This window comes from Setaria italica, chromosome V (genome assembly GCF_000263155.2).
Source record: "Setaria italica strain Yugu1 chromosome V, Setaria_italica_v2.0, whole genome shotgun sequence".
Classification (NCBI taxonomy): Eukaryota; Viridiplantae; Streptophyta; class Magnoliopsida; order Poales; family Poaceae; genus Setaria; species Setaria italica.
Window position 1 is genome coordinate 10,233,115 of NC_028454.1, and position 25,928 is coordinate 10,259,042.

The 25,928-nt window shown below is 46.6% G+C and overlaps 3 protein-coding genes across 4 annotated transcripts; 1 reads left to right on the top strand and 2 right to left on the bottom strand.

Moving 5' to 3' along the window:
* The first annotated feature begins 4,554 nt into the window (after positions 1-4,554).
* Positions 4,555-6,874, top strand: LOC101776223. The gene is made up of 3 exons (XM_004968317.2): positions 4,555-5,090; positions 5,202-5,310; positions 6,099-6,874. Exons 1-3 carry the CDS (start codon positions 4,915-4,917, stop codon positions 6,495-6,497), a joined length of 684 nt encoding a protein of 227 aa, XP_004968374.1. The 5' UTR covers positions 4,555-4,914; the 3' UTR covers positions 6,498-6,874.
* Positions 6,875-8,061: 1,187 nt separating this feature from the next.
* LOC101776624 lies at positions 8,062-14,824 on the bottom strand. Of its 2 annotated transcripts, none has more exons than XM_004968318.4 (9): positions 14,246-14,824; positions 13,960-14,139; positions 12,915-13,191; positions 12,282-12,802; positions 11,132-11,408; positions 10,282-11,027; positions 9,724-10,175; positions 9,284-9,571; positions 8,062-9,207 (listed from the first exon to the last, which is right to left on the bottom strand). In XM_004968318.4, the coding sequence occupies exons 1-7, from the start codon at positions 14,632-14,634 to the stop codon at positions 10,139-10,141; spliced, it is 2,427 nt and encodes an 808-aa protein (XP_004968375.1). In that variant the 5' UTR covers positions 14,635-14,824; the 3' UTR covers positions 8,062-9,207; positions 9,284-9,571; positions 9,724-10,138. The 2 variants fall into 2 exon arrangements, with proteins under 2 accessions (XP_004968375.1, XP_022682231.1); XM_022826496.1 differs by having other exon boundaries at positions 12,222-12,802.
* A 2,495-nt stretch (positions 14,825-17,319) lies between these two features.
* On the bottom strand, positions 17,320-24,256 carry LOC101777315 (probable cellulose synthase A catalytic subunit 1 [UDP-forming]). Its single transcript, XM_004968320.3, has 14 exons — positions 24,046-24,256; positions 23,299-23,494; positions 22,952-23,142; positions 22,272-22,356; positions 21,994-22,183; positions 21,258-21,524; positions 20,808-21,153; positions 20,584-20,721; positions 20,361-20,486; positions 20,064-20,276; positions 19,731-19,989; positions 19,412-19,608; positions 18,914-19,264; positions 17,320-18,322 (listed from the first exon to the last, which is right to left on the bottom strand). Exons 1-14 carry the CDS (start codon positions 24,124-24,126, stop codon positions 17,735-17,737), a joined length of 3,228 nt encoding a protein of 1,075 aa, XP_004968377.1. The 5' UTR covers positions 24,127-24,256; the 3' UTR covers positions 17,320-17,734.
* Between the last annotated feature and the right edge of the window lie 1,672 nt (positions 24,257-25,928).

A 25,928-nucleotide genomic window follows, 5' to 3' on the forward strand; every position in this document is an offset into this window, starting at 1 on the left:
GTCCGTTGGAGCTGCGCAGCTCGACTAGGCCGTCGACCCGGGGATGAGCACCACCGGGCGTACCCCCAGGGCGTGCGCTCTGCTCACCTTGCTAGCCAGGTCATGCGCTCGCCGGGTCCTCTTGCAGCTGGGGCCACTACCCCATGCCGTTGCTGCCGCCGGTCGCGCGCTGCTATGAGCTGAGCCGTGGCACTCCTCTGTTGCGGCCACCGCATTTGCCCGTATTGCTTCTTCTGTGCCAGCGGCTGCACCGGAGCTACATAGCCTGCAGAGCTGGCCACAGCTGCCCGCGCGCTGCGCTGCTCTGGAGCTTTGCCACTCGTACGAGTTAGCCGCGCTGGAGCTTCGCAGCTTGCCCAAGCTTCTCACGCGTCAGCAGCTGCCCCGAAATAGTGTCACATAGTTTGTTGTAGGGAATACGAGAAGCAGCGTTTCGTGCAAGCGTAAACTGAGGAAGCTTGCTGGTAAATCCTAAAAGAAAAAAAAAAGCTTGCTAGTTCTAAACCATTCGTAGAACTAACCCACCTAACCCACTGAGTTACTCCTCGACAAACCACATGAAATCAGACCGGCCCAGATCAACCGTCGACCGTCAGGTTGGTTTGAAAAACCAGTCAAAACCGGTGTAACCCGTTAGTGCGGTCATCATCCGATCCGGCGGCGTGGCCCGGTGGCCGGTTGCTCGGTAGGGAAGGGGGTGACCACAGTGACCAGGGTGGTGTCATGGCGTGGCATATGCATGCTGCAGGGCAGCTGTCGTCTGATGACCAGAATAATAGCCACCATCCAACAACCTTCTTCTTATTTCTTTTTTTTTTTCTCTAAAAAAACAACTTTGTTCTTATTTTGTAGGTGCATGCATGTAGAAATATAAAATAGGTGCCACACTGATTCGCGAACATGCATGAGCAGCGAGCTGGCTGGCGTGATTCGATCACGAAACAAACACTGATTCACCGACCTCTTGAGACTTGCATCCTCATGCATCTGACCCTTGTTCCCAACTTGCAACAAGTTTCTATCATGGCTAACAGGTCATCAGATGAGCGCATCACTAATAAGTGGATGAGATGGGCAGCAGTCTTAGTTTATCCCCCACCAGCTGCTCTGCTAGCAGCAGGCCCTAGCAACAAATTAACAAGATCGAGCTGCTTGGACTCCGAATGATGATGAATGTTTGACGGTTCCGGGCGTTATATAAAGATAATAAATATATAAATGTTGGGAGTAATCATGGGAGGAGTTGGCATGCAGACAGCAACCGTGCAGTATGGGCGCATGGTCTGTAGCTGTGCAATTGTGGAAGCACGGTGGTTTCACTACATATTTGGTGCGATATGCAACACATAGTGGTTTTGGTGTGGAGTTTCTATAACGTATTTTATAAATAATTATATATATATATAATTATATCTACACGGTTACATGCGTGTAGTACTCGAGGTAGGCAGGCAGGCAGGCCGCGAGCTATAATTATTATTATCAATACGAACCTCACATGCTCTACTGATGCGCGTCCAGCTACTATACACCAGCACCCGGAAATGCAATTGGTTAATTACTAGTAGTCGTTAACTACTAATCCGTTCACATGATGGTCAGGGCAGGCAGGCAGCCACCAACCCGATCCGCGAGCTATTCATGCACGTCAAGTCTGTCAAAAGAAGAGAAATTACCGTAATTTTGGCAAGTCAAACATAAGAACTAACATGCCCATATTTTCATCACAATGCAAGCAACTTGTTTTTTCAACATATATATATACATATATATATATATATATATATATATATATATATATATATATATATATATATATATATATATATATATACACATATGTTGTTCGAAATGGACCCCAGCTTGCGGTGGCACTATAGCTAGCACTTGCACTTTAGTTATTGGTCATACTTGAGATGCACAGGCACCAACTTTGAAAAATATACCAAATGAAACGCAGTGGTGCCCCGGAGATTCAAGTTGATCGATGCACATATAAATACAGATATACATATACTATACGGTTTTAACATATATAGGTCATGTTGGAGAGTTGGAGTCATCATCAGCATCCCACTACAGGACATTATGCCTTACCCATCACCATCAGTCCCTCGCACGTTGCAAATAAAAATGAGGAGGCCTTGGCCTCTCGTTGGTTGGCTCATTATTCCATTTCCCGACGTCGACGCGGATACACGTGATGAAGTCCGGCGTGCATGCGACCGCGACGTTTGTCGTCGTTCACGCCCCTTGCTAGCTACCTCGATCTTGCCCAGTTGTCCTCGCCCGCAAGACGACGTGCGCCGTACCTTCCTTAGTCCAACGACGATGTCCGTGTGATGCATGCTATCACTCTAGCAGTACTGTAGATGTGTGTGTACTCCGATCCATCATATCTCGATCGATCTCACTCACCGCTACCTGCAGCCTCGTGCCGAGATTTGATAGTTTGAGACCTCTGCATCGGCATGCATGTGGTTGTATATGAGTAGCATGTGCATGGTGCAGTGGGCAGTGCTTTTATGATTAATGGAATCATGTTTCATCATGTATTGTTGGATTGGAGGATAGATCATTTTGATTTTTCCAGGTTTATGGATCGTTGCATGGTTGGATCCTTGTTAATTATGGTATGTTTGATAACCTCCTCCTGCTTCTATTTAGGATTTTATATAGGGAGTGGTTTTTTCAAGGATGTGGTTCTGCTGCTGAAAGCTGGAAATCGATTTTTTGTTGATTCTTTAGGATAAACTCTGGTGGAGATGACTATGGGCGGGAATTGAAGTAGGAAAGCTATTTCAATTGCAAAACACGTTACAAATACAAAGCATATCACCTACCCTACCCCTAAAAGTGGATTAGTCATAAATGTGAGTACCGACCCTTAATATGTCGGAGACTCTCAACCAGTATGGATAGGTTCTACTGTAAAGAAGCGATGTCATACCCTTATAGAGATAAAAAAAATATCACTTAGATATTACTGTCATCCAAAATACTCCTCCGTTTCAAATTGATGCATAATAATACCTATGAACCTACAAAAATCAAAACGATCTACAATGTGGAACGGAGGGAGTATCTCACTTGCAAGTGCGCGCGCAAATATCACCATCTCATGCCATGCCATAGGAGTATGCATATTCGTGTGGTCATGCATGACCGGTACGTCGTGGCGCATCTGTCAAAGGTCTTGCACGTTTCGTTATATCGCGTCAAACGCGAGAGATCCGCTGATGACACACATCTCTCGATTGAGCTGGTACACCCACACACACACACCAAACACGCAGCAGCATATCTCCGATTCTGTGGACGGCCACGGCTCCGCCGTGCGCCGACGAGGATTGGCATGACGACGCGGAGGTGACAGGCCAGGCCTGGGATCTGGGACGGCGACGCTCTTATCTGCTCCGGCGTGGCACCGCGCGAGCTCCACCGATCCTTGGAGCCGATCGGGACCGGGGACGACAGCAACATGGTTTTGGCACTTTGTCGTGTTGAGGTTCACACAGTCCATGTGCGCCTACATGCATTTTAATTAGTTTGTTGAGTGAAGCTGGGTCGAGGACGATGCATGGAGTGTCAAGTGCGTTTAAACCTTGCCACTTTAATTGGTAGGCACGGATCATCAGATCAGTTTGGTTGTGCGTCAAGTGTTCCCGGTTTAACTGAAAAAGATATATATGGATTCCCTCACCACACAAACGCAACCTCTTTTCAAAACAATCAAGGATTATTTTTTGTTAAAGAAGCCAAAATGAAGTTAGCACCACACACATCTCTATATCCCCTTCTGTACTTTCGCTAACTCTTTCTGTCCCGTGACTTCTTCTTATCTTCTTTTAGCCTAATTTGTTTTCTACTCAAAACATACGAATGGCTGGCTGGCTAGGTAGCTAACATTGCAGCGATCGTAATGATCACCATTGTTGGATCTACCTCCTTTTGATCTGAAGAATAGCTAGCGCTAGATCAGGCTCCAGATGCGCATATGCCGGCCGGGAGATTAGATTAAACTAGACAGAGAGAGAGAGTACTTGCAGTACCAGCGAACCCAGTGCGCATGCATGTGATTGTGTGTGTTCCATGCGTTCTTAATTTCGGTTTTAACTGGAGCAGAGCTACCTTGAGATTATTAAACGTCGTAGCTGATTAATCTACCATCTCAAGTAACCATAGTTCTGGAACCTGACACATGCTCATCGCAGCGCCCAAAAGGTGCTAGGCGTACGTATGAACTCCTGGATCGATCAGCTGAGACCTTAACGCGTCCTCTCCGGCTCTACCTCGTCGTGCTCGTGCCTCGAGAGAAACGTGCGCCGCGGGAAGCAGGTGCGAAGGGGACGGGCGGGCGAGGCCGCCGCGTCGTCATCGTCGTCCGGCGCCGGGCGTGATGGGGTGGCAGGTGCGACATGGACTGTGTGGCTCCAAGGTAGCGGCAGGGTGCAGTAACCCATTGACACTGGGGGCAGTGTCCATGCTCGCCTGCCTCGATTGAGCTGTCGCCGTCGGTGCCCCCCCGGCCGACGCGAGCTCTATATAAGCCGCGCCCGGCAACCCCAGAGCCAAACACCCAGAGCTAGCAAGCTACCTGCATCCTACACTCCTCCCTAGCACACCATTCTGCTCGATCTCCCACGTCGTCCACTCCATTCCCATCCCTTCCCTACCTCCATCTCCTCGCCGGCGATCTCTCTCTCTCTCTCTCTCTCTCTCTCTCTCTCTGTCTCCGTCGAGCAAGGCAGCTGACAGCCTTCCGCCCCCAGGACGTGCATTGCTCGGCCGCAGCGCGGAGTACTGTTCGGTGATACATATATATAAACACGCCGGCGCGGGGGAAGAAAGCGCGCGCGAGTTCTTTTCGTGTGATTTTGCGGAGGGATCGAACGAGCATTAGCTTATTGGAAGATGGTGAACACGAAGTGCGTCGAGCCGGCGGTCCAGGGCGGCGGCCTCCCGCTGGCGGCGCTGAACCACATCTCGGTCGTGTGCCGGTCGCTCGACAGCTCCCAGCGCTTCTACCGCGACGTCCTCGGCTTCATCCCCATCCGCCGCCCGGGATCCTTCGACTTCGACGGCGCATGGTGCGTCCCGCCGCCTCCGGCGCGGCCATCAAACTATAATTAATTAGCCATTGATTTGGCATTGCGACCTCTGCTTCAGCACTCGCTAACGTTGGTCAATGTATGTTGCAGGCTGTTCAACTATGGCATCGGCATCCATCTCCTGCAGGCGGAGGACCCGGAGAGCATGCCACCGAAGAAGACGGAGATCAACCCAAAGGACAACCACATCTCCTTCCAGGTACGCATGTGCACCATGCCACCACACTAAGCATCATACCTGAGATCCAGATCACTAGCAAGCTGCTGCAGTACTGCTAGTATATAGATGCATTTAACTTCTCTGGATCGATCTACTGATCTAGCTAGCTGCAGGGTACTACAACGTTTCATAGGCACTGACAACTTGGAGAAGAGAAAATGAATGAACAGAGATACGCCTCGGTGTCTACTACACCCAGCAGGATCTGATCTACATTTTTAGCATAAGAAATGGCGCCTGACAGGGGTCCATGATCAGGGATTAACATAACATTAGGACTAGCAGAATAATTGATATCTACTGGGGTTGTACTAGAATTGCTTATGCTCTCTGGGGCAAGTAAGTGGTTGATAGGATCTGAGCACGTGCATATCATTTCCTTCTCAAATTTTAAGCAAGCAGTCACCACCATAAGCTCAACTTGCATGAATATCCAGCTGAATCCTAATGATCGATCCCATGCACTTGATTAGCTTCCAGTGACAGGCGATTATATAGGACCGGGACATCATTGGAGTATATGTTAATTCTTATATAGTATACTTGATTGCGCTTTGTCCCATAGCTTGCGCAAGTTGACAAATAAACCTAGCTTCACGCTCAGCTGTTCTGATAGGGATTGATGTGCGTTGTGTCTGATGATTATACAGCGCAAGTAAAAGCAGAGCTGGAACGTACTCATGCATCAACTTGATTTTTTTAAAAAAAATGCATGAGCAAATTAAATCTAATTCTGATTGGAAATTGATGTGGACATATGGGTGCAGTGTGAGAGCATGGAGGCGGTGCAGCGGCGGCTCAAGGAGCTGGGCGTCCGGTACGTGCAGCGGCGCGTGGAGGAGGGCGGCATCTACGTGGACCAGCTCTTCTTCCACGACCCCGACGGCTTCATGGTCGAGGTCTGCACCTGCGACAAGCTCCCCGTCGTGCCCCTCGTCCCCGTCGAGGGCAACGCCATCCTCGGCCTGCCGCCGCCACCGGCCGCGGCCTGCAAGAGGCCATCGTACTTCAAGCCGCCGCCGCAGCAGCAGCAGCAACCACCGCTTCCTTCCCCAACGGCGGCGGCGCCTCAGTTCGTGCCGGCGAAGGCCAGCGGCGGCGCCTGTTGCGTTGGCGAGGTCGAGGCGATGAGGTCCTGCCCGGAGCACGAGTGCATGCAGGTCTGATCGGTCAACTCGCCGTCGCCGAGATGGCCAGAACACGCCGGCATGCATTTTGGAGAGAGATCCAGCGAAGAATTTTTGTTGCCTTGCTTCCTTCAATCCGTCGACCATGAAGAAGTTGTATGTACCGGGCGTCTTGCCCGATCCCGATCCGTTTCAAGTTGATTTTTAGTTTTTTGTTCGATGTCGAGTGTGCTCTGATGAACTGTCGCAGAGCTGCAGCTAAGTATTCTCTTTTTTTATTATCTTTTTCGGAGGTCGATCCACCGGTCGATCTGCTGCGGCTAGCTAGCTGCTGCATGGACCTTGTAACACTGCACATATGTTGTAATCTATGTATTATATATGTTATATATCCATGATCCATCCATATGCAACTACATACTCAACTGTGCCACTTCTTGCATTCAATCTGTTGTCACATGGATGCACTGCAGTCTCACTACACGTCTACACCTCTACTTGCTCTACGCTACACGACAGCACGTGCTCACTACCCAGGTAAGTAGTATAGTAGTCAGGTGCTCTGGTCGCTGTCAGGTAACACGAGTGAGAGCTGTGTTTCAGGGGCGGGAGAAGCAAGGGACGACCGAATCGAACAGTAGAAGGCGTTTCTGAAAGCGTCATACGTTGCGGTGAATCACGTTCACGTGATACGTTTACAGCACTTAGCGGCTTAGCGCGCATGACATGCCAAATTAATTGATTGATTGATTAATTAATTAATTAATTAAAAAGGTCAGCTCTACTGAGCTCTCGTATTCTTCTTGGACGATCTGAGGACGAACTTGGCAGCAAACAGATCGTCCAAGAAGTAAAAAGATGATCTATATTCCATACCTCGGCCTTGCAGCCGTCCAAAAAATACAACACATAAATACAAGGGAGAATTTTGCATTGCACTTGCATTCAACCCAGCAGATTGCTAGAATTCCAGTTCACTGCTACAGCCATCCCTTTTTCTAGGGAGCAGGAGCACGTATCACACTAATCGTGCTAGTAACACAAAATCAGAACGGTGTTTACCCATTGCTACCTACATATGTACAAATCTATGTAATTAGAATTCCATATATAGGCCGCCAGCATAAATCACGTCATAACTAGTTTAATAAAGCGTATATGCAATATCAGACAGCGGACTTGAAAAGTATCTGGTATTCAAATGTTGTGTTGTGTTTGTTTCTTTTTTAAATAGGTTGTGAATCCTTTTGTTTGTTGTATTATTTAATGGTGTTGCCTTAGATATAAGCAAAAGCGCTTCGGATTTGAAAATTTTGTATGCATCAAAGATCAAGTTTTGTAATTTTTTACGACAGAGCCACGAATAATTAAAAATTCGTAAATGAAGTTGTGCAGTCACTATAGTAGTAAACAGGATCTAACATAGTTAAGATATTGGCAAAGTATTATCCATGATTTCACCAAGATTTATATCCAATAGTAACTATTTATTAATGCAGACGTAATATGACAAAGAAACAAATTCATATCAAAGTGTAACCATTATTTGTGGACGTGAAACATTTATAAGAGCACAAAAATACTAGTATTAAGCTGCTTTAAATGGATATTACCAAGATTTAATATTTTTATTGGATACCTCATGTCCTAACGAAGCCAACAAAAGTTAATCCACATTTTTCGACATTTTTATTTGTATTTTACAAACTGGCAGGACGGCGCTCTAATTTCATGAAAGGTAGAGGTTTTTTTCGAAAGGTTGCTGAGAGAGACCGATGGACGGCGGATCGCATTTCGACGAAGTCCGGGGGGTTTTATGAAAAAATTCCTGAGAGTTCTTCGGACGGCAGGTTCGATTTCGTTGAAGTCTAGGGGCTTATTGCAAGATCGCCGGGCCTCTGTTAGACGATCCGGGCCGTCCGCGCGCGATCCGACGGCCGGTGTTCTTTTGGATGATGCGGACGGCTTGCCTGGCCGGGAGCGCGACCAGGTTTCAGTCGTTAAAGATGGGTCCACTAAATTGCCACACAAAATAGCATCCAAAATGTGATGTTGTCGGAGCCCTGTTCAATGCCATTAAATGGATTTCAGAGCTCGCCATGAGCAGGTTCGGCCGCCCCAGCAGATCTTCCACAGGCCACTCTGGTATGTCCGGTCATTCTGCAACGAGTGCATCTGCTCGGTTCTTTTGGTTTGTCCAGTGCAGGATCCCTGTCTGGGCACTGATCCGCATTGTGTCCTGTCCCACCGCATGTTTTAAACCGCTTTGTTCAATATGATAGAGGCCTACGGCGCTCATATCCTGGACCATCTCTTGCATTTGCTGGCCCAACACTGTGTCACGTTACATCTGGCGTCTTTGCTCTTGGATGCAACTGACCTCCATCACCCATTCGTTGCCTCCCACAACTGGCATGCTGGTAGCTGCCTGCAGTGCCTGAGCATGTTGCAACTTAAAGCTTCATGGCTAAGCCACGTCTGTATTTGGCCTCTTACTCTTCACTTGTTCTATTAATTCACAAATGCCCTTGTAACACAGATCATAGCATTCAATGTTCAGGTCCCCCAACTCCACTAACTCTCTTGCCTTGTTGGTTAGTGAAGCATTTCTGAAACTTCTTGATGTATGCAAATAACTTGCCAGGTCTGCTTGCCTCACAATGTCGGATTCAACTTTATTGCCATTCCTTGACCACCTCCTCAGCAAGTGTTGTTCTGGTATTTTTCGTACCATTAGTTGCATCATTAGCTGCAGGTACTAGCATACATTAGATCACTATGGTAGCGAGAATACTCATAAGTAAACAGCACAGTGACCATCTTACCCGGATAGAATGACAACACAGGATTCCCATATGATCCCACATCCCACACTCGCATTGGTAGTAGCCACCATCTTCCCTTACATCTACCATGTAAGACGAACGGTACCACTTATCACAACTCAAAGGATCTACGTGATCAAGTCTGTACTTTCGTCTTGGCACAATCTCCACCACATCATATTTAGCACCCTGCTTCATGTGGTCCACGAACTTGCCAAGCATTGTCTTCGTGTAAAACTCAGCAGCATGCGACTCAATTGGCCACCCAGTAGAAGTTTCTGTCAATGGCTACAAAAAAAAAAAAACAAATGAACTAGACTGCCATGTATGCACGATGGTGGATAAGTTCACTAGTGCAATTTCTGAACACCACGGACAGTTGCAAATGCATAACTGTTCATAGAAAAAATATGAGTACAAACTATGCCCAGCAAAATTACCAGCTTGTCCTCATGCTCCTTGCCATCTTCCTTCTCAATCAACTCTGATAATAACTTGTGGTATTGTTCCACGAAGATATGCATGGTAGCTCCTGGCGACAAAGACCCCTTAAGCACGTGGTTTGCACTTTCACACCGCTGAGTGCTAGTTTGCTTGGCACAAAACTTCCCGCTGAAGTAGGCCTTTGCCCACATGTGCCGGTTATTATATATATTTGACATATACACGTTATTCTTCAGTCCATGCTTTGTCACGAGAGCACCCCATCCAGCTTCAAACTCTTCAGAGGTTAGCATATGGTTGCATATCTTGTTCAACTCTTCCTTGAACTCCTTCGTATACTTTTGGCCTAACTCAGCCTTTATAGTCCGAAACACATGCCACTTGCACCATCTGTGTGTTATCTCAGGGAACTTATTGGCCAATGCAACTTCCATCGCACTGCACTGGTCTGCGATTAATAGCCCAGGCATCAGTATAGTTTTACAATAACAAGATCTAAAACAAATCACCTGCTGAAACATAAGATCATTTTCAGTGAAAACATGCTCGCATACCTGTAAGTATCGTCTTTGGTACCTTGCCTCCCATTAGAGCCACAAATTGTGTGAAACCCCCACTCAAAACTCTTGATGCTCTCATCTAGCATTAACACACCAGCAAATATTACAGATTGGAAGTGCTTGTTGGCCCCAACAAATAATCCAAAGGGCATGTTATACTTATTTGTCCTGTACGTGGTGTCGAATGTGATAGCATCCCCAAAACAAAGGTAATCATGCCTGCTCTTTCCATTGGTCCACATCATTGCCTTGATCTTTCCACCCTCATCTAAATCAACTACATTTGCAAATCCTTCATCCTCTTCATGCAACCGGTTGAATACTTCAATGGTCTTTTGGACATCGTCTTCCACCTCTCTGTTAATCTGGACGTTGTCTTCAATGGTTTTATGGACATTGCCTTCTACTTTCTCTCTGTTAATCTGAACAGTCAGGCTACGCAGCGCTCTTTTTGTAACTGCAGATGCGTTATTGTTGCCAAAAAAACTGGAAAGGATGCAGGACACCTCCGTCAAACTGACATTGTTCGCCCTTAAATTCTTCACTACTTCCTTTGTGTGGGGATCAATTTGCCGGTGTGATTTCCAGCAACTTTGTTCCCCACATGTCTTTGACATTTTGTGGTTATGATCTGCAACAAATTCTTTGATATACCACCCATCATCATCCGTTCGCAGCAACCGCATAAACGCGGGGCACCCCTGTTTGATTGATTTTTTTGATCCTGCGTCTGGTGTGCCCTGCAAATGAGAGCAATAGTTCACATCAACTATTTCACATTTAATTAGCACATGTGAACAGATAATTATATTATTTTCAAGGATGCAAAAGTTAAGGAACATACCCCGCATGCACACACAAACGACACCCTGTTGCGATAAATTTCACCACGCTTCTTGTAACTCTGACTGGTTGAATAACGAATCCCAAATCCCATCTCCCATGAGTACAGATTGTAATAATCAAACGCCTCCTCACATGAATCAAATTCAAGCCCTGCACGTGGAGCAATAATTGGACCAGCCCCTCTGTCGCCATAACGCCGAAGTGCTTCCTCCAAGGGGCTAATGCGTCCAGGAACAAATTTCCTTGAGTCTGGTCCAACACCATTCTTCCAACGCCTGTTTTAACAAACCATAAAACATAGTTAAAATGGAAAGTAATTCATCCATCACAGTAACAGCTAGGGAAAAAAGTCCGTGTTCAGGAAAAAGTCCATAATACTTGAATATATGAGATGAAATGAGCAGAGGGACAATAACAACTAAACAGGGATACACACAAAGCCTGTTTAATTGTTTGAATGCAACTGCATTGCCTCCAAAGTCTCAACACATCCAGCCATAACAATCAGCCCTGCTAATGTTTTGAAGAAATAAACATATTCTAAACAAGCAAGCATGTTCATTTCCAATCAGTTTAAGTTATCCAAGGAAAATTCACATGCTTAACATAGAAAAAATGATAACCAAAATCTTTCTGTGGGTTTCTAAGACTCCAGTCAAAACTAGGCAGATGTCCCCGGGCAATAACAAAATGTCACAGGTTTTTCAAACCTCCCCAAACTTTACTCGCTCTAACTATGCAGATTTAACCAACTCCATTAACTCTCAAGTTTCAACATGAACCCGCCACAATATATTTCAACAACAGTTGCATCATCTTAAATGACCATCTACCCTGCCTATCCTATTCCCCATGGTTTGTCATCTTCCTACATTTAAATCCACAAACATTAACGCATCCTGTCTACGAATCGGACCATCACCAATTAATCGTGCAAAGCTCCTAAGCGGTTAAGCCATACACCACTCAACAGTGTGAAAACCCACTCAAAACTCTTGATGCTCTCATCTAGCATTAACACACCAGCAAATATAACAGATTGGAAGTGGTTGTTAACCCCAACAAATAATCCAACGGGTATGTTATACTTATTTGTCCTGTACGTGGTGTCAAATGTGATAGCATCCCCAAAACAAAGGTAATCATGCCTGCTCTTTCCGTTGGTCCACATCATTGTCTTGATCTTTCCACCCTCATCTAAATCAACTACATTTGCAAATCCTTCATCCTCTTCATGCAACCGGTTGAATACTTCAATGGTCTTTTGGACATCGTCTTCTGCCTCTCTGTTAATCTGGACATCGTTTTCAATGGTTTGATGGACATCACCTTCTACTTTCTCACTGTTATTCTGAACAGTCAGGCTACGCAATGCTCTTTTTGTAACTGCGGATGCGTTATTGTTGCCAAAAAAACTGGAAAGGATGCAGGACACCTCCGTCAAACTGACATTGTTCGCCCTTAAATTCTTTACTAGTTCTTTTGTGTGGGGATCAATCTGCCGGTGTGATTTCCAGCAACTTATTTCAGCACATGTCTCTGACATTTTGTGATTGTGGTCTGCAACAAATTCTTTGATATACCATCCATCATCATCCGTTCGCAGCAACCGCACAAACGCCGGGCACCCCTGTTTGATTGATTTTTTTGATCCTGCATCTGGTGTTCCCTGCAAATGAGAGAAATAGTTCGCATCAACTATTTCACCTCAATTTTCAATTAGCACATGTGACCACAGATGATTATATTATTTTCAAGGATGCAAAAGTTAAGGAACTTACGCCACATACACACACAAATGACACCATGTTGCGATAAATTTCACCACGCTTCTTGTAACTTTGACTGGATGAATAACGAATCCCAAATCCCATCTCCCATGAGTACAGATTGTAATAATCAAATGCCTCCTCACATGAATCAAATTCAAGCCCTGCACGTGGAGCAATAATTGGACCAGCCCCTCTGTCGCCATAACACCGTAGTGCTTCCTCCAAGGGGCTAATGCGTCCAGGGACGAATGCCCTCGAATCTGCTCCAACACCATCCTTCCAACTTCTGCTTTAATAAACCGTAAGCCATAGTTAAAATAGAAACTAATTCATCCATCACAGTAACAGCTAGAAAAAAATCCCTGTTCAGGACAAAGTCATATACTTGAATTTATGAGATGACAATGAGAATAACAATTAAACGAAGATACATCCAAAGTCATCATGATGAACTGCAATCTTTTAGCTATGTAAGCAAATAACGACTTGCGATGTCCATTTTATTGTTTGAATGCAGCTGTGTTGCCTCCAAAGTCCAAACACGCCCAGCCATAACAATCAGCCCTGCTAATGTTTTGAAGAAACAAATGTATTCTACACAAGCAAGCATGTTCATTTTCCAATCGGTTTAAGCTATCCAAGGAAAATTCACATGCTTACTTAACACAGAAAAATGGAAACCAAAATTTTTCTGTGGGTTTCTAAAACTTCGGTCAAAACTAGGCAGATGTCCCTGGCCAATAACAAAATGTCACACGTTTTTCAAACCTCAACCAATTACTCGCTCTAACTATGCAGATTTAACCACCTTCATTAACTTTCAACTTTCAACATCAAACCTTTACAATATATTTCAACAGTCGCATCATCTTAATTGACCACCTGCCTATCCTATTCCCCATGGTTCTTCCTACGTTCAAATCCAAACATTCACACATCCTATCTGTTTACTCATGAATCGGAACAAATCAATCACCAATTAATCGTGCAAGGCTCCTAAGACAAACACCGCTCAATCGTGCAAGCAGTACAGCCAGGGAAGTATCCACATCACCTCTTCACCCCCCTCTTCCTTGGGCCAGAGCAACTACTTGCTGTTTTCCCATCCACGGCGCTGCCTTTGCTCGATCCGTTGCACGCTTCTCCCCCAACGATGGGCTCCGATTCGCCGCTTGCCACCACCGCCGACGGCGGCGCGGTCGCCGATGATTCGCCGCGGTGGATTGGCCGGTACCTAAGAACACGGGCAATCCACTGTTAGGGTTAGGGATTTCGGCGTCGATGTCGGCGGGCGGATCCGCTGAACTCCGGCAGGTGCCGAACGGCGCCTTGGTACTTACGGCGGCACCGACGTCGCCCCAGGCGTCATGGTCGCCGCCGCCGTCCTCGATGGGGGAACGGGCGCTGCTGACACAGTCGTAGCGTGCACTGCCGGCGCTTGTGGACGGACGCCGGAACGAAGCGACGGAGGGCATCGAGTCACATGGGCGCGTCCCTGCGTGGCCGCCTCCTCCCCCCGGCAACCAGGCACCGTTCGTACGGCTCCGCCGCTCAACATCGAAGATGGAGGCGGCGCTCTAGCTTCTAGTTCGGCTCCTGAGGTGGTATCGCATAGTGGGTTTTCCACGCAGGCGCGCTGAGGTGGACTAAGATGTTGATGTGGACCGGCTGCAGGTGCAGGAAAGGAACCTTGCCTCATCCACTTCCTAACGTCCGTCGCGTCTCCCATAATCTCTGCGTCTCCACTGCATCCGTGGCCACGCCAGCATCTCCTGCCGAGACGTATGCTATGCCGCCGCTGCTCGAGCGTCCGCGGACCGCGGGCGACGCGATGGTCGTCTGCATATGCGACCCTCGCAGGCAGCGCGCACCCGGCGCTGGACTCCTAGTGTCACCATGGTCTGCACCTCCGGCGTCGCGGCTGGCGAGGGCCGGGACGAAGCGGCTACGACGAGCATGGGTCGGAGCAGAGCGGGCTCACTTGCTCTGGTAGCCTCGCGCGTGGCTTGCCATGTTACAAATTGAACCTGATATTTTCCTGTGTATATTAGCAGTAGTTTTCCTTCGTGTTGCCCGGATGGGTGCCGGCCGTCGTACCGGAAACTGTCCTTGCTGCTGTTGTTGCGGGCGCCGTCGTCGCCGGCGTTCTTGTTGTCGCCGCCACTGTTAGCTGCTGCAGTATCAAGGTGAGGCCGAATAAAATAAATCCCCCTCTCCTTCCCACCAGAGCAGATCCCTCTCCCTCCTCCTCCGCCCTCTTCCGCTTGGATTTGCTCCCGCTCCCCTCCATCCCTGCTGCAGTTCCGGCGAGTCTACCCTTGGATTTGGTTTTCCGTCTTGCGGATCTGAGAGTCCTCGTTGTTTGGGCTTCGCTGGATCTGCGGGGGAGGTGTCCGTCTCCGCCCCCTCCACCCTCGCCTCCGCCCGTTCCGTTGCAGCGGTGTGCTCCTCTTTTGCTTGCCCCTTGCAGGTTTTCCTCCCTGGTTGAGCCGCTCACCACCATCGGCTCTGCAGAGGTCGTCTTCTACTCCGTCGGCGCCGTTTTCATCTTCACCTTTGGGTCGCCGGCGACGCTCTTCAACTCCGCCCTCTACATCCAACCTAAGCCTCTGTGAGGCTTCTCCGCACCGGTCCCAAGCGCCTTCAAGGGTCCTTTGTGACGCCGGCGCCTCTGGTGGCCCTCGCCGGTGTGCTCCTCGACGGCGGCGGCGAAGACCTGCAGCCTGGACGCGTGGCCCTCTTGGGGTCAGTCTCAACGACGCGTGTGTGCGTTTGTGTCCATCCGGCCGTTTGGGGCTGGTTTGTATTCCGGTCCTCTTTGAGGACCTTTCTGTAATACCGCTGCTTCTTTAAGGGCAGTCCGATGGAGTATTTACGGTGGTTTCTATGTCTATTAATTACCTTGAGGCTTTTTGCTTACGTAGCAAAGCAGTTAATGAGGAGTGAGAGCACAAAAGAGAGAAACTATTTCCTTCTCAAGGAATAAGTGCAAGCTTCGAGACACCACGAAACCACCGAAACGCCATTGGGGAGACTCCAATAGTTTCTTGCCGGATCCCGTACGCCGCCGCCGCCCCAATTCCTCTCTCGCGCCATGGCTGATAGCCACAGATGATCTTCTCCCTTTTTATGTTGCATTTAATTTATCCTTGTATGGACACTGTTGTAGAAACTATGAGTTGGGAGAAATAGTTTCTATTGACTCATAGTTTCTATTGAACATTAATTACTCTCTTCTCTTGAAAACTGCTTCTGGAAATCATCCATTGGGACTGCCCTAATGTATTATCAGGTGTTTAACACCTAACCTTTGTTTCTTCACCAACGGCATAAGCTAGTTATTGACTTGTTGCCCTACCGTTGTTTGCTTCGTGACCCCTAGCAATGCACTTCCATCTACCTGCCTTGCCTGCTCATGGCCCGAGCCAAGCAGTCTCGTGGAGCAGCATGCGTTGTGCCTCGTCCTATCCCGCTCCATGCCCCGCGCCGAGCAGCCCCACCATCCTCCTCCTCGCACTTTGATGACTCCGCACCTCTGTCGCGGCTCGATGGGCACTGATAAGAGCCTGCAAATGGAAGCTCCAGGTCGCTCCCTCCCCTTCCTGTGCAACGCTCGCTGACCATCGTGCACCAGTTGCTGTGCGAGCCAGCCGCGTAGAAGCCATCACCATCCATGAACCAGCCCACTTAGCAATCAACACCGTCGCCACCCGGGCAGACTTACAAGCGGAACCCATTTGTTAGGCAATCCACATTAGCAGTTCAATCCATCTCACCACACTCACATGGCAAAACCGCTATGCAACTATGCAATACCACTTGAGGGGGGTTATTTGAACGGTTTTGCGAACGTGAGGGGATAGAATATCTGGTTTTATAGGTTGGGAGATTATGTAGTCTGCTTGCAATAGGTGAGGGGGTGAGGGGATAGAATATCTGGTTTTATATGTCTGCGGTGAGGGGGTTATGTAGAATTTTTCCTTTGTTCGTGAGAGAGTATCAAGCAACTGTTCCCATACTTCAGACCTCTGTATTGTAGTACTACTGCATGTGAAGGGCGAGGGGAAAATGCTGCGCCTTTTTTTTAACTTTAAAAAATGCTGTGTCAACGCTGCACTGCTGAAGCTGAACTGAAATGCTTCTTTGGTCATCTGCTATTAGCGTGGTCAGCGTTTCAGAACAAGGCCGAGCGTACGAGTAACATCCCGAACGGGTTCACGTCACCCTACTAGACTCCTTCACCGGAGCAGCAATCAGATCATCGGAGCCCGTGAACAGATGTGCTCATCTCTAAACCAGTGCCGTCACACATGACTTCTTCACAAATCTCAACCGAGACATGTCAATTGTCATTCCTTACTTTCAACCAGGACACAGCAGCCAGCAGCCCAGCAACAAACAACATGTAGGAATCTTGCACGACTTCAGCAAACAGGATGCATATACTACAGAGATTACAGAGTACACAGTACAGAGATACACTCTACGCAGTTACAGAGTTCTCGACTGGACAATATAGTTTAGCAGTCAAAGTACCTAAATAGCATCACAGGAGCCCACAGGGAGAACGTAGTAACGGAGTTCTCGCCAGGCAAATGTTGGTACCACTACTAAGCAACAAACAAGTAACACGACATAAGTTTACAGTTTTTATGATGCCCACTGCAGTAGAGTCACCGAATAAGCTAGGGATAACTTGGACGACGCATCTTCATCTCCATCTACCACAAAATCTTGCCTAGCCTCCTCAGGTATTTACACGAAGTGGGGCAGAGCTTTGATTGGGGCTGTGCCATGTTTACAGTCCCCAGCGGGCAGTTCAGATCAGATCAGCAGTTTACCCCGCATTGCCCCCGAGAAAGAGCTTTCTGGGTAGGCGATATGAAAGGATCGATCTTCACCCACAGAAGGGAGAAGATGGAGGCGAGCAGGATGGACCAGACGATGACGATGGTTGGTGTGCGGTTCTGTTTCCCCATGAGACCCTTCAGGAAAGGGTAGAGATGGAGGATCACCCATATTGAGAAGAAAAGCTTCCCGAAAAGCGGACCCCAGGATTGGTAGCCACTGTTGATAGCGTATGATACTCCTGCTACTATGCCCACCAGGTTGATCACGAGCACGGTGGTTGGGGGGATTAGAAGGCTTGTCCACTTGAACACATATAGCTCAGAAAAATCACCCTCTTCGTCGGTCGCCTTTGACGTAACTGTGAAGTTTGTGTCAATCCCTGCCAACACTTTTAGTAGACCTTGGAATACGGCAAAGAGATGTGCAGAGGTGCCACCAATGACCCAAAACTGCTCATTTCTCCACCAGTCCTCAATACCGACACCACTCCATCGAAGCTCCAGAATACCGGTGGCAAAGATGGAGGCAAAAAGCAGAATGAAGAACATCCCAGCATAATTGCTAATCTGCAAAGTACAGGAGAAATGTATGTAATCTATTAGGAAAGGCTTGTCAGAGAACAAACTTGATGCAAGAAATTTCCCTGTTTAATTACCGATATGGTGAATACTACATGGAGGCCTGGACCAGAAAATTGCAATACAAATTGCCTCGTTATGTTACTGTGCACTGATATGTATCGATTATTGATTGCATTTGGAAATGGTAGTCTCAACAACTATCATCATACAACAATGTGAGAGATAATTATGCATGCGATGCAAGAAAACAAAAGCTTTAGCCCATGAACACATGATGGGCTCCAAACTCTTCCCAACAAGTCCTCAACCATGAAGGAAAACCGTAACTAAAAGTAAAAAAGGAAAACAGTATGCATCCCTCAATAACATAACAAGCTAATCTTGAAAGGTCAAAAAGAAACACCCACAAGCAAACATAACCGAGAAGATTAGTTTTGTGATGTGCTACTTAGTTTCAGTATCATGATACTTTGCCTACAAGACAATGTTTGACTGGAACCAATAATTTCAACAGCACAAAGTAGATAGCTGCAAGGCATTGGAACAGGGGGACTTAAAGGATTCTGGCCAACTTACCTCAGGAATAATGAATTTGTTGGTGAGTAGACAGATAGCAGGAAGGACGCAGTAGGCTATGAGTGGGATGGATGTGATTGGGTAAACAATGGTGTTGATATATGCCAGCCTCTCCAGAAGCTTTAGCCTTCCATTGTAACCATACCAGATAGGACAGTGTCTGCTGAGAAGAATTTCAACTGAACCAAGAGCCCAACGTAAAACTTGGTTGAGACGATCAGAAAGGTTAATTGGAGCAGAACCCTTGAAGCAAGGTCGGAGTGGCATGCAGTAGATGGATATCCAACCTCTTGCATGCATCTTGAACCCAGTTAAAATATCCTCGGTAACAGAGCCATATATCCATCCGATCTGGAAGAATACAAGGTCAAAGTTTTTTTTTAAATCATGGTTGTAGTAAATTTGTTGGCATGTGAACTCTATTGTATGTAACAAATAACTGGAAAAAACAAAGTACTATCTGAAGGGCAATAAAGGAACTCTGTCTTCCTCACTGACCTCTTTCCCCCATTCTGTCTTGTCCTCATATCCACAACTAATGACGTGGATAGCCTCCTTTAGCAGGGAAGCTGGGTTTGTTGAAGGTGGTATGCCACCTTGAGTCATAAAGGTGGATGCAATAAAAATTGGGGACTGGCCAAAGCGTTTCTCCAAGCTCTTCTGGGACATAAGCAGTGATCTTTCATCCTCATAACCTGGAGGGAGTTCACAGTACACATTAGTACAAGCTAACATACTTTAGCATGACAAGAACTTTAGTATCGACTAGAATTGCATTTCAATAAGCAAGATTAAACGTATAACAACAACAGCAGACCTTCAAATCCCTCTTCTATATCTTCCATGTTGAAGATAGGAGCTGAAGATTCTGTTCTCTTCATAGCACGGTTTTTGGAATCAATATAGCTCTTGTCCTTCCTCTTTCTGCCACCACAGCAACTTTTAATGATAATGTTAGGCTCCAGATCAGCTTCTGTCAATACAGGATCATAGCCGTACAAGGCCTGCCTATTGAAACAGCATCCTGTTCCCACATAAACTGGTCCTTGAATGCCATCTAAACCCTTCATATTAATCTGCAGAGTGGAAACCATGTAAGAAACATGAAGTACTTGCAAATTGGGTTAATAAAGCAACTACCAATACTTACATCAAAGAAGACAATGTTTCGGTTCGCATATCGATCATGCAAGTCTATACCATCAAATCTTTGCGGAAACTGGACGTAGCAAGTTTTCCTTCCTAGTGCTGGATCCATCATGAAGCACATAGCTTCTCTAAGAGCTTTGCTGCTATTGAAGTAGTGATCACAATCCACATTAAGAAGATAAGCACCATTTGTCAGCACAGCTGATACACGAATCTGTTCATTAGTAAAGAGTTAGATCATAAAGAGATGGACAAACCAAATTGACATTCGTGAGCTGAAAATCATGCGAACATATACCAAAGCATTCATGGCACCAGCCTTCTTGTGATGCTGAAAGCCTGGCCTCTTTTCACGAGAAACATAAACGAGCCGTGGCAACTCATTTCCATCAGTGTCAAGGCCACCACTGTGCCCCAAGAATACCTAAGATAAAAAGAAGAAGAAGAGTAATACATAAGGATAAGATCTAACAAACTAAACCTCACAGAACGTCCATTTCAGAAGTTATTTAAAAGTATACCTGGATCATTCCTGGATGATCTCTTGGGTTATTCCCAGGCCAAGGAGTGCCATCAGCCATGGTCCAGCCCTCTTCAGGTATTTTTTGTGCTTTCGCTACAAGGGCATTGATCCGTACTTTGAACTCTTCATACTCCCTCTGTCGGAGAACAACTCAAGGTGTCAAAATCTCCCAACACAAGTTCTTTAGAATAAGTAATCTGACTATTTGCAACCTTATCTTACCTTCATAGCCCGCCTTTCTTTGACAAAAGAAGGTTGTATCTTGTCCTTTAGGTAGTCTATCTTTTGAGCAAAATAAAACTCTGGAGCCCTAGGTTCAATGTTGTGTTTCTTGCAAAAGGGAACCCATTTCCTAGCGAACTCTGCAGTTTCTGATAGTGCTTCAAAAGTTAACATAGCTGAACCATCATCAGAAACATAGCATGATACTTTGTCAACAGGGTAATCCACGGCAAGAATGGACAGGACAGTGTTGGCAGTAATTAGAGGAGGTTCCTTAAGTGGGTCCACAGTACTGACAAAGACATCAATTGGAGCCAACTGCGATGGCTCACCCTCTCTATCATATCTGCAAAGTTGAATCAGAAATCTCAGTGTGAAACATAAGGGCACCTAAAGATAATAAGTGATGCATTACCAACATCCTGTAGAAAAACATCAAGTGCAACTTGCCTCAATGCAAGTCTATCCAGGTAAGTTTCACGGTTGATAGGATACCACTTTGGGAACTGATCTAGAAGCCAAGACAAGGCAAACCAAACTTCACAGATAACAGATACAAGCCATAATCCATAAGCATCCCATACTGGATGAGTTATACGATACTGGAAGAAGAAGCAAAGGATGATAAGGCGGAGAACGATCACTGTTCGGTAAAGGTTAAGCTCATTAGGAGATATAGGCACTATGCGACTTAGAGGTAGCCGCGCATCATCAGCCCTGCAGAAGAGAAATTAATGTGAGTAACTTGGCAACATTAGCTGAAACAGGACCAACAGTGAGCAATCACATTATTACAAAACAATAGTGGCAAGACTATCTTACATTCAAATCAGCTAGAAAGCTAAGCTAAGCATGCATAAGTACACAAAGGAAGCACAGATTTGCAGTACACTTTCAAAACAAAAAATAGTGGCAAGAACACCATGAAATTCTAGTCAGTTCTGACAGTGAAGCTAAATAGGCATACGTAATTATTAATACACAGAAAAACTAAGAACATACTGGCCTCTAAATTAAAACTAATGGATGATTTATTACAGAAAGAGAAGATTTTGTGATATTGTGGCCAAAAACTCATCTGGCATGCTGTAGTCACTGCTCAGATGCACAACTCAAATTGTAAAATAAGAGTATAGATGCCAGGTGCAATGTAGAGCAGATGTATGTGAAGTTGTAAGGATCATACATTTGCAGATCTTCACCATTTGATCCAGTTCCTTCAATATCCCCTTTTCCTTCCGCTGCATACTTATGAGTCACCTGTATCATATTTTTCTCCTGTTTAACTCTCCAGCTCTCGACTCTTTCTTTCCAGTCAACACTTCCAACACCGTAAGAATTCAAGTCCTTCGAGGGGTCCACAATCCTCACAGGTACTGTTATCATGACAATGAATAAATGCATTTCGTTAACTATGCATAGGAACATGTTTCCAATACAAGAATATATAGCACGTTAGCATACCTGGAATGCTTGGATCAACATAGCTTGGAGTTGGGCTGCGAATAGAATGGCGATCGGGAGAAGCATCAGGGATATCTCCAGAAATCTGAAGATATGTGTCAAAGTTTCAGTGCACAACAAAGCAGCATCCAAGTTCAACAAAATGACTAACTTATTGGAATTATGTCAAAAAAATGCACTATAAGTTGGAGCATATAGTTTTGTCATTTTCAAATGACATGTAGGTTACTTAGTCAAAGGGAAATGCCTGTAGTGCAGGTGGTCAAGGCTCCAAGGGAGGAGTCAGCCAGGCAGGGCTCGAACCCCGCCTCCTACAAAAACCTCCAAATAAGACTGGGTCAAGGGACCCTTATAAAAAAAAAGGGGATGTAGGCCTCAAAACTGGCATCCAGTATTTGCCCAGCCTAACTATTGTTATACAGTACCAGGTAAGGACAACCGGCTGCCAATTGCTTCTATAGGGCCTCATGCACAGCCTAGAATGCATTTTTACAACACTTAATCATCTAAAATCAGGTTGTAACCAACAACACTGGACTAGCTCCATTCAAGCTTCAAGCTACAAGGCTAATAAGCAGAAGAAGAATCTTTTGCAGTAGGAATTAATTGATAATGATACAGGACCAAAAGCTCTGCAAGGATATGACTGGCATTGTATAGTGGCCATATATATGTTATACCTGCTGCCCACTTGTCAGACACGGAATCCTATGATGCGGTTCATGTCGAGAAGACGAAGAGATATCAACATCTTCGCCTTGTCCCTGCAGCTGCCATTGAGGACCTTTGCCATTGCCTTGCGTATAGTTGAATTCGTTATCCAAATCATCAACTTCATCCTCCTCGTCATCTCCCGGAACTCGAGGGCTCCCTAAATTTGAAGACAAACAAATATTATAAGACCCCAGGATAACAATGGATAAAGTTCATTTTTCTATATAAACAGATGTTTGCAAGATCAAGTAACAAAATGCATCCAGCAGTTTGAACTTGTGGAGCGGATCAGTAAGTTCCACAATGAACAGACCTTTGTGCCGCTTGTATCTAGTCTTGCACTGAGGACAGCACTGATTCCCCTCCTTGCGCTCATATTCATAGCATGGCCGACAAACCGGAAAGGCGCATTCGTTGCAGGCGACAAAGACATCGCCCGTAGCTGAGAGCCCCACGGTGTCACCACAGATTTGACATATTTGTTCGTTCGCATTTTTCAATTGCTTAGCCTGCACCACCAACGTTAACATAAGTGAGACTGTGACAACAAACAAACCCAATCAAAAGTATTATTAGAAAAATCCTATATCCCCACAAGACACTACAAATCGCCCCATTCATAGCCGGAACTAGATAGAAGGATAGAGTTAGGAGAAGTAGGATACATTAGTGAAGACCAAAGGCTCGACGCGTCAGCAGCTTAAAATAGCTTAATATCAGGATTCGAACTGTCCTACGAGGTTCAGATGATAAACCCCCAATAAAAAAAAAAGCGAGTCCGCAACGCGCTAAACCTCAAATTTCACCACCATCTGACAATCCATTTGAGCTCAATCCCTTCCTCATTTCTCCACGGCGCCACCGCGCGCTGGCGGCGAGACGAAGACTGCAACCAATCGACTCCTCACTCGACCAGCACGCCTCAACGAAATCCCCCACGGGAACGCAATAATACCTAGGCATCCCGCACAACGACCGCACGGCCAGCCAATCCGACGCGGAGCCGACTCAATCCGCCCGGCGCAGAGCAGAGCAGAGAAGCGCAGCGGAAGGAACGCACCGTGGCGCCGCCGTCGCCGTCGTGCCGGATCGTGACGACCCCGTCGCGGGAGCCAGCCACCATCCCCCTGTTCGCCGCCATCGCCGCGCCAAGCCTCACCGCGCCGCCGCCGCCGCAGCCCGCCTCCCCCCTCTCCTGCTCGCTCCTTACGCAGCACGCATCCCGGTGGCGGTGCGAGTGCGCGTTAGCTGGTGGTGAGAGTGTACCCGACGGGCTGCTACTCGTGCTGTGGTCGCCGTCGTGCCGTCCCCCACACGCGTCGCGGGAGCTAGCGCGGCGAGCTGTGAGGCGTTCTGCGCCGTCGGATGGGAGGTGGGGTGGGTGTGAGCTGTTGGATTGGGTTACGGGCAGGCGGGCACTCAACGTCGCCGCGTGGCCGCCGTCACCGTCCCACAGACTGTTTTGCGTCGACGTGTGCTGTGTGCAACGGCCTGTAGCCGGTGGAGGCGCAGACAAGGGCGGGCACCGTTACTTGTTTTTAACAAAAAGTACTTCCTCCTTTTTGAATGTTTGTCGCAGTTGACATTTGATAGCAACTTTTACCGTTGGTCTTATTAAAAAAATTTAAGTGTAAATGTGGAAAGATATACGAAGACAAGTCCGGGAAAAATAAATATTTGTATAATTTTTTTTAAGTAGACAAGAGGTCAAAGATCGTATCCTGCATTCACCTCTTTGAATAGAAGCAAATTTACCATACCCTACCGATCAAAATTGGCTGACCTTGAAATTGAAAAAGTTACTATAATTCCCTTATTCTCGACCGACACCTTGATCCTTTACCAATATAAAAGGATTAGCATCCGTATTAAGACAGTTCTTCTGAGTTCTGACTCATTGTGGTGTCGAAGTACATTTTAGTCTGTATACTTGTTACAAAACCAGAGGCATCACTTGTGAGCCTTTTTCTCATCAGGCGCTGCAAGAATCATCACTCCGCAGTGTACGCTGATCTGGAACAGCCGTCAGCGCTTAGCTCCTTTTTTTCTCCTCTGGCGGGCATGCGCATTTTGGCCCAGATCATGAAAGCGGAACAGCAGCACGACTGGTCCAAACAACGGGGACACCTGGATTGTGTAGCCCAAAGACTTTACAGATTGGCCCGGAAGAAAAAGGAGACCAATCGACGAGCCCATATTAGTCTCCTCGACGAACAAGAAGCTGAGCGAGTGGGGGTCTGGGGGAGCCGAGCGAGAGTTCGGGGTGTTCGGATAAAGTGATAAAGTTTAGTAGTATCACATCGGATGTTCGGATGATAATTACAAGGATTAAATATAAGTTAATTATAAAACTAATTGCATAACCCTATGCTAATTCGTGAGACGAATCTATTAAGCCTAATTAATCCATCGTTAGCAAATGGTTACTATAGCACCATATTGTCAAAATATGGACTAATTAGATTTAATAGATTCGTCTCGCGAATTAGACTCCATCTGTACAATTAGTTTTATAATTAGACTATATTTAATATTTCTAATTAGCATCCAAAGATTCGATATGACAAGTGCTAAACTTTAGCAGCCTACATCCAAACATGCCCTTTATTTCGGCCGCTGCGCCCGCCCCGACCGCCGGCACCAACCGTCCCACGGAGTTGCACGGTTCCGTTCGGATTCGCAGAGCGTCCCACGGAGTCGTTCGGATTGGCCGTAGATGCTGCATTGCTGCTTGCCACAAAACATTTGGCTTTCTGCATTGCTACTAGTGTCTGGTGCTTGCCACAATGGCTTGCAAAGGTACGTCTTATACTCGGACCACTTAACATCTCCTCCATCTATCACGCATTCACGCTCGATCGACTCGCTGCAACTACAAAACATTTCGCTTTCTGCGTTTACAATACATCGGATGCGAAGGAAGAAATCGGAGGCGTAATATCC

Bases quoted from the DNA above. Each gene is read 5' to 3' on its own strand.
- LOC101776624 (XM_022826496.1), bottom strand. From the start codon at position 14,634: ATGGGAGACGCGACGGACGTTAGGAAGTGGATGAGGCAAGGTTCCTTT. The intron at 14,140-14,245 runs GTAAGTACCAAG...CCGTGTTCTTAG, and splicing joins GGGGCGACGTCGGTGCCGCC to GTACCGGCCAATCCACCGCG. The intron at 11,409-12,221 runs GTATAACATACC...TTGTTAAAACAG, and splicing joins ACCACGTACAGGACAAATAA to GCGTTGGAAGAATGGTGTTG.
- LOC101776223 (XM_004968317.2), top strand. From the start codon at position 4,915: ATGGTGAACACGAAGTGCGTCGAGCCGGCGGTCCAGGGCGGCGGCCTC. The intron at 5,091-5,201 runs GTGCGTCCCGCC...TGTATGTTGCAG, and splicing joins TTCGACTTCGACGGCGCATG to GCTGTTCAACTATGGCATCG. The intron at 5,311-6,098 runs GTACGCATGTGC...ATATGGGTGCAG, and splicing joins ACAACCACATCTCCTTCCAG to TGTGAGAGCATGGAGGCGGT.
- LOC101777315 (XM_004968320.3), bottom strand. From the start codon at position 24,126: ATGGCGGCGAACAGGGGGATGGTGGCTGGCTCCCGCGACGGGGTCGTC. The intron at 21,154-21,257 runs GCAAGTTGCACT...TCAACTTTGCAG, and splicing joins CTGGATAGACTTGCATTGAG to ATATGATAGAGAGGGTGAGC. The intron at 19,609-19,730 runs GTCTGCTGTTGT...AACTCCCTCCAG, and splicing joins TATAGAAGAGGGATTTGAAG to GTTATGAGGATGAAAGATCA.